The following is an 8244-nucleotide window of genomic DNA, read 5'->3' on the forward strand; positions in this document are numbered from 1 at the left end:
GTATTTGTTTCAGTGATCTAAATGTCTGTGTATAATTTAAAACATTTGTTAAGCTATGTATGTATTTTGGTAAAGGGGCATGACACATTTATAGTAGATAAATTATGTTGTGCATCATATGACATAAGTATTTTAATAATAACATGAAACGTATTGCTGCATCAGAGTTAGGAAAATTGGAAGTATAGTTTCAGCAATAATGTGTCTTAAAGGTTGAACTTGCAGCTGACATGTTTAGATGACAGTGTAGATGCAGGTTAATAAAGAACACTTCTTTTAATTACTCATTTATGAAACACTTAGTGTTTAAAGTTTCTGCCCTTTTGGAAATCACTCAGTAGGGTGACAGGGTTTCATTGCAACTGAACAAATTGTAGTACATAGCTTTAATTTTCAGCAATGTAGTTCTCATTTGATGCCTACCATAAAACATATTTACCCGCATTAACAGTAACATATTTTTTGTTATTTTGCCTTTTAAACCATCTTAATTTAGACTTTCTTAAGTTGTTCAGTTTTGATTGAAGGGTGGAGGCTTGAGACTATGCACGTTTCCTTTCTGCTCAATAGTTGCTCTTACTCTTGTGCTATAAATGAAGACTATTAAGTAATTCAGATGAAAATGATGATACAATATAATTGGTGTCAGAGAATATCTTACAAATATAAGAATAAGCACTTAATACTTGCTGATCATGATAGGAATGTACTGAGCACTGAGGACATGAAAAATCATGTTTATTTTATCGTACGTGAACCACAACATATCATGTCTCAAGCTGGCATGGCAAGCTAAACAAATTAACTCATAAAAGACAATTTGAGTTTATCTGTATGCTAATGACCACATGGCAAAAATATACTAGAACAGAAACAGCAATGGTATTCACAACTATATCAGTAGAAACTGAACATTAAACCCTCGTGTATACACATGAGTAAATGACTGCCATAATATTCATAGAAAAATATATTTTATTTATTAAATGTATGAAAATTATATAACAGTAGGTACACTGTTCACTTTTAATTGCATTTTACTGCAAATGCATGTGTATTACAATAAATACACAAATGTTGAAACACACATAGAACACTGTTTGACAATGTCCATTATAAATTATATAAAAAATCTTGCAGTTTTAAATATACATACAGTTTACATATTTCACATTTGGCAAATGTGACTTAAATAAATATTCAGAATGTATTCAGGATTCAATCCTTTTACTTGATCGTAGACAACCCTACGTTAGCACGATGACACGCTGCAATTAACATTCACGACGTGTCATTATTTTACAATTAAGAAAAGGAAAATTAACATGTCTTATTCCACACCTGATATGAAAACAGAAAAAAATCAGTCTTTGATATTTAGTAGAAATTCCTCAGCCACAGACCCCAGAAAAAGGGGTCTAAAGATATAGGCAGATAAGTTAAACTTGCAACCTGACAGGTGAAGACTTCTGTCTTTACTAGGTTTGCCAAACTATTTTATGAAAGATTAATAATGTTAGTGATATCAAGCTCTCTGGATTACTATATTGTTCTTAGCCTCTGCAACATACCAGAGACAGACTTGATTAAGCACTTCTACTTTATAGTAATATGACATCAATAACTTTTTTTAACATAACTTTGTCTTATCCCCATTCCTCTTCAGGTTCAGGAATGCACACAACTCAGGAGATGAATTGTTAAAACAGGCTAAGCTGAAAGGCAATTTTTACTTCAAAGTGAATTTTAAGTAGTTATATTAAAATAACAGCTGATGAACTGGAATACTCAGTTCAGACAAGTGTGTATAAAACCATGTAACAATATTATAAACTCCAATTCCAAAACTATTATAGTTCTGGGTCTTTCTGAATGAAGTTTCTGATGTGACAGTTTCTAAAGTAGGATAAAATTCCTACTGAAGATAACAGTCAAATTACTTAATGCAAGAGGCATGAATAAGGAAGGTTATCCAATATATGAACAATGTTGCACATCAATCCAGCCATCTAGCTGAATATACATAATTGCCACATACGGAGTAACCTTTTGTTAGGCAAATATCAATATTTCTTATTAAATTACATACAGAAACTCACTACGAGTGAATACAATTACATATGTAAGTCCTCTTACAATGTCCTTTCCAAACAGCCACAATTTGCTGTCCTAAACTGTTCTTATTACAATTGCTCCCTCCCTTTTTCAAAAGAAAATGTATACAGTATGCATTAAAAATTACCCCAAACCAACCCAAATGTGGATGTACCATTAAAGAAAAAAATATGAATAATTGATTTTTCCCTTAGATTTTGATAGAAGAAGCTCCAAAATATGACAATATGCCATACTTAATGAAGTAAGTCACAGACTTATTTCAGAACGAAGGATCACCTCCACTTCCATCTGTAAGAAAGAAAACAAAAACAAGAGGCTGCATTAAAAATCGTGAAAATCAATAGTATTATAATTACAGTCAAAATAAAAGGAATTGTACAGTAAAATACTACAACCATAAGCAGCCCATTATATATTTTCCAAGATAATGTATTTTTATACTTTTGACATTAAGTTGGATAAAACTATTCAGTGTCTGTATGTTTATCACATGAACGTTTATGTTTATTAATGTTTGATAACCTCCAACACATACATATGCATGCATATTAACTTTAAAGAAGTTTGCTTTCTAACAAAATGACATGTAACATAAAATGTATACATATTTTAAAGTCATTAAATTTACATTGCAAATGGTTTTGCTTCACATATGTATGTAGACAGAGGGGAAAAGGGACAGATGGAAATCTAATCCAGTCTGCAATGTGAATTTAGTGTCTCAACATATGGATATATATGCATACATTTTACATCAAAACTACAGTTTTGTTACAAGGTAAGCACACACACACACACACACACACACACACACACACACACACACACACACACACACACACACACACACAAATAGATTCCATCTACATTACATTTTCTGGCACACTATCATTGCATCTTGTATAGATTACAGTCAGACATTCTGTAGCAGAATAGAGTGGCTATTATACCATGGATGCTGTAGCATTATGTCATGGTAATAATAGTCACAGAATATTATGACGGTCTATCAAAGACTGGATCAAAATGATTTATAGTTAATGTATAACTACATTGCTTCGTACTTTAAGCTTAGCAATTCTGCTGATAAAATAATGGAGAATCTTTATGAAATTATGTTTCCTTAACTAGAAATAATATAATTCCAAAATATTGTTAAGACTATTTTAGTTTAGCATATGGGAAAGTTTAATGCTCTTACCTGTATGGAAGCCGTCTTGCATGTTATTCTGGAGTTGATACAACTCATCATTAAACCCATCACACGGGGACCTTGAGGCACATGTCTCAAAGACTGTTTCGTATGAGGCCAACTCTTCCAGGAAGGACTGTTCTTCCGGAGACAGGTCTGTAGATGGCGATGGAGCCAAGCTGCATGTTGTTTCTGTGTCCAAGCTGAGTGGACTACTTGCATCTCCACACAATTGGTGGTGGCATATCACACCTGTTTCACTTTTCTGAAACAGATGTGTAAGTAGGTCTTTAGAAATGTTCTCTATGACATTTTCTTCAAAACAGATTTCCTCTGGGCATGCCAAGAGAGAGAAGTCAATGCTCCTCCACTGTTTTATCTGTTGAAAGTCCGAGCTGTTATTTGGAGTTGGAGTACTGGATGTGCTGGCTGGAAGAGAACAACTGCGGACTACTGGGTTATGTTTGGTACATGTCTGTTCTTGGAATGAAGGTTTAGTGGTAGCAAAAGAGCTGAAATCTTCTGCTAAACTGCTGATTTGCTTAGCCAGAAGATCAATTTCCGTCTTTTCCTTTTCAGAATATCTGAAGAAACTCTGTTTGACAGGTGATGCTTCTGGAGTTAGAATACCATCGGGTAGCAGGGGTACAGCTATATAAAGGGGAGCCCTGACTTCGGGTATTCTCATAAGTGTGCAGTCCCCATTACCAGGGCTGTCAGGGGTAGGGGGCAGTTTCTCATAGAGAACACTGCAGTTTTCTTGGGGATAAAATAGATCTGTCATAGTAGACTGAGGAAAGGACTCCTGGGAACCAAACATAAAACTGCAGCCTCCTTGATGTGGTGTATATGGTGGAGTACAGGCAAGCTCTTTTGAAGAGCTACTGAGCATATCTCTTCTAAATTTCTGTTCATATGGGACCCCAGGCACAAACATACAGTTGCTGTAATTGATTTCTGAGTCTTTTCCTTCTTGTCTTGAAACAATGGTTCTGGCTGCATCTTCACCTGTGGAAATATTGCCAGAAGTACTGCCAAGATGGCTGATTTGCAGGTCAGCTTGCACAATAGTGGCACCCTCGCTGTACTCTTGAGTGCAGTCTACATTGCAGACACCACTAAAATCAAATGTTTGGACAGAGATACCATCTGTAGGAGTACCAGAAACTGGTGTGAAGACTTGGTCAGGACTCGAAAGGTGTTCAGGGGAAAGGAGATCTTCTTGATAAGATGCAGTTGTCCGAAGAATGTATGCAAGCTGGGTTTCTTCTGATACAAGTTGCTGTCTTAGACACCAAGCTTCTGATTCACTGAAATAATAATGTATTTAAAAGTTACAAATGTAGCATGAGAACATTGTAATTTCAATAATGCAAAACACAAACGCAGTATATTTAAAATATAGGTCAGTTGGGTATTCTAGTCTCCATTACAACATGCATTTTTTAAAGTTTTTAAGGTAAATTACAGTTGTCTCAGAGAAAATGGATATTCTAATTGAAGCTCGTTTTATCAGACCTTGGCCATAAGCAGGATATGCCATCCTGAAACAAATATTCAAGTATTGGAACAAACTGGCACTCAGCAACAGTTTGCTTAAAGCACAGTTTGCGGTTTAATTAGAAATAAGGATGCCGGCCTGCTTCAGTCACAGAATAGAAAAAGTGCTTTTATAGATTTCAAACCAAAGTCTGTAGGCTTGAAACACCAATTTCTAAGAACAGACTATAACATTCCCAGTATGTGACAAGAAAGTTAAACATCTAATTTTAAAATGGCTATTAAATTATATCTCAGCATCTGTTAAGAGACTTACCTTATGATGTAATTATAACCAGTCACTGGTATCTCGGTAGTTCCTGTTTGAAGGACTAGGTAAACCCAAACCCAGTAACTATCTTTCGCTTGGAGTCGGAGCACCATTTCTACTCTAGAATCACTTGCTTCATTCACTAGAAAACATAAATGAAAGCAACATTAGAAACTTCTGTTCTTCAAGACACTCTTAGCAGTATTAAATAATATCATTATCATTTTGGCAGTGACTTCTACGCTAAATGTCTAGACTACGTAAAAATTAATAGGTATAAAAATTCATCCAAAAGGATATTAATACTAAAGCTAGAAAATGTTCTAAATGGTGAAATATATGTTATGCCTGCTAATGTGTTTGTTTTTTTATCAATGCATCAGCCTATTTGTAATCTAAAATGAGATATCCTGTTCAGCAGCAATTATGTGTACTATTAATACTTACACAGTCGATAATGCTGTGAAGATACATGCGATATGTCTTCTGGATGTACAAGACTGTACCAAGAGTTGCAAAGCAGAGTCTCTTTTTCATATCCAAGATAGAGAGAAACACTGCAAAGGCATAAATAAAAGAGACTGATTACTTTTACGAACTACATTGCTAAAACATGGTAACATCATTAGTAAAACATAATAGCCCTAGCCGTCAGTATAAAACTACCGGACAACATTTACTAAGTTATATATATATATATATATATATATATATATATATATATATATATATATATATATATATATATATATAATTTTAAACATTTAGACCAGCATACGATGTTAAACACACATTTAGTTTATATTCAAACTGTAATGTCTTGTCTTACTGTACTAAGAGTTATTACGCTAGATTACTTTTAGACACAATTTAATAGTTTCAAAACATGCTCTTTAAAAGACAAAAGGTAAGCATACCTGTCAGAGACATCCAAGACTGCCATGTCTTTTGCATGTCGACTCTCAAAAAAGGAAAAGAAAAAAGAGTTCTCTGTCATCTGAGGTTTTGGATCCAAAGGAATGCAGAATGCAGAAAAGACCGGGTTTGAAGACCAGTAGGAGCCTGCTGGAGGATCATGAAACCTTCCTCTGATCAATACTAGCTTGTTACCAGCACTCTGTCTCCTCACAGACTTGGAGGTGTTAAAACGGCACCTAAACAGTCGTTCTGAAACACATAATGAAAACAAAAAACAAGAAATGTAAGCGCCTTCAACTAGTACTGATATGAATTTCTCAATCATTATTAGTATTTCTTTTTTTAAGAAAACATGACACGGGACTTACCTGTGTCAGAGGAAGTAGTTAAGGTTAAATTATTCCTCATGACAAAATGATCAGCGGGATCCACGATGTCGTAGATACTGTCGCCTTGTGCTACTAAATCCACCTGTAGGACAGAAATGTTAAAGAAAATACGTTATTGTATTCCAGTAACCCCTACAGCCACACTAATCAGATAATATCATTGTATTACTTTTAAAATACGTATTGAAATTACTTAGGTCCTTTCAAATGTAAATATTAGCTCTGAGAAAATCAAGTGTTGACTTCTGGCATGCATACATTTTTTCAGTAAGAATAGCATCTATTTATTGTCTATATGTCTTTATATGCCATCTATTTATATACTACATTTACATACACATAGTTAACATTAAGCCATATATACTTAAAACTACACACACACACACACACACACACACACACACACACACACATATATATATATATATATATATATATATATATATATATATACACACACACACACACACACCATTACGATTCTATAGAATTTATATATCATTGCACTGACGTTGATCAGGAAACACTATGCAGTAGTAGTCTTATTAAAATGATAAGTTCATACTTCATAGTTATACATGCAAGCAGCACTAGGGTGAACCCTGAGTTACTGACGTAAATACATACCATGCAATGCCCCAAATGATCAGTGACGTTTTCGGAGACGTATATGAGCTTTCCTCCCCCGGTGGTGACAATGAGAAATCCTGGAAGTGTCTGAATAAAATCATCCAGATCTTCAGAAGACAGAAAACCTTCCCTTTCTTGTAAATATTCACCTGTTGATGAAAAATATGTATGTTTAATGTAAGTGTATATAATAAATACTTTATTCACAATAACACAGCTGTAGTCTGCAAATCTTTTTAAGACAGCAACCAGGGGCTCCGAATACAGTTAAACCGTTAAACTTCAGCACCATGGATAACTACATTTTTCATTACAGTACCATGGACAAGAAGCATGCACGCTGTGATTGCATCTGTTCTCTTAAGCCAAACACCCCAAAACTTATTTCTGTGCTAGAGGCAACTTGAGAAAAATGTACTGATTGCTTTTTATCTGATATTACTTCATCGTCTACATGATACATCAAATGAGGTATTGCTTCTCTATTTTGAACTCAGTTCTATTACTAGTGCGTTAAGGTGATCTATTTAGCTTATAAATTCCATTAAGACAGGAAAAAAGCAGCAGTGCATTTTACCTTCGGAGAAGAAGACTGATTTTCTGGTGTATATACAAGCCAAAGACATGATGTGCAGGTAGGAAAGTCGAGCCTTTTCCGCTTCTGCTATGGGGAGAAGTTCCTTTAAGTTCCTTATTTCAGCATTGATTTGGTCCCTCCTTGCTTTGGAGGCTCCTTTGGTTGACCGGTACATGTTGGCAGGGGCTTGGTGGCTTCTGCTACGGTCAAACCAAAGCCTTCTTCTTATACCTCGTCTTCTTCAGCTTCTTCTCTGTCTGCTTTTCAGATTCTTGACTCTTCAAGGTATATATCTTCCAGATGCCAGTCTATGGATCTGGTGAGAATCTTCTCTTGCAGCCTCCTTTTATAGGCTGCATAGCGAGTGGGCACCAGCATTTCAAGGGGAGGAGAGAACAGTTCGCATCAATGGAAGTACATGGGTATGAAGCATCTCCCTTTGTGAGTAAAAGCATACGTCATTACAGGCAGGTGACGCGTTATGGGGAAAACTGGAGAGAAATGCAGTGAGCCCAATTAGGACAAAAATGAGACAGAGGAGGGACTTGTCTGTATGAATCACGTCTAAGGAGCTGAGAATGTTTATATGTTTAACGCTTAAACTGCAGCT

At 35.2% G+C, this 8244-nt stretch overlaps 1 protein-coding gene across 2 annotated transcripts; it reads right to left on the reverse strand.

Moving 5' to 3' along the window:
- Positions 1 to 957: 957 nt before the first annotated feature.
- NPAS4 (neuronal PAS domain protein 4) lies at positions 958 to 7937 on the reverse strand. Of its 2 annotated transcripts, XM_044078225.1 has the most exons (8): positions 7635 to 7937; positions 7055 to 7206; positions 6407 to 6509; positions 6038 to 6287; positions 5568 to 5677; positions 5127 to 5262; positions 3320 to 4620; positions 958 to 2406 (listed from the first exon to the last, which is right to left on the reverse strand). In XM_044078225.1, exons 1-8 carry the CDS (start codon positions 7807 to 7809, stop codon positions 2378 to 2380), a joined length of 2256 nt encoding a protein of 751 aa, XP_043934160.1. In that variant the 5' UTR covers positions 7810 to 7937; the 3' UTR covers positions 958 to 2377. The 2 variants fall into 2 exon arrangements, with proteins under 2 accessions (XP_043934160.1, XP_043934159.1); XM_044078224.1 differs by having other exon boundaries at positions 958 to 4620.
- Positions 7938 to 8244: the final 307 nt, after the last annotated feature.

This window comes from Protopterus annectens, chromosome 7.part0 (genome assembly GCF_019279795.1).
Source record: "Protopterus annectens isolate FY-2018-M chromosome 7.part0, PAN1.0, whole genome shotgun sequence".
In the NCBI taxonomy this organism is placed as follows: domain Eukaryota; kingdom Metazoa; phylum Chordata; order Ceratodontiformes; family Protopteridae; genus Protopterus; species Protopterus annectens.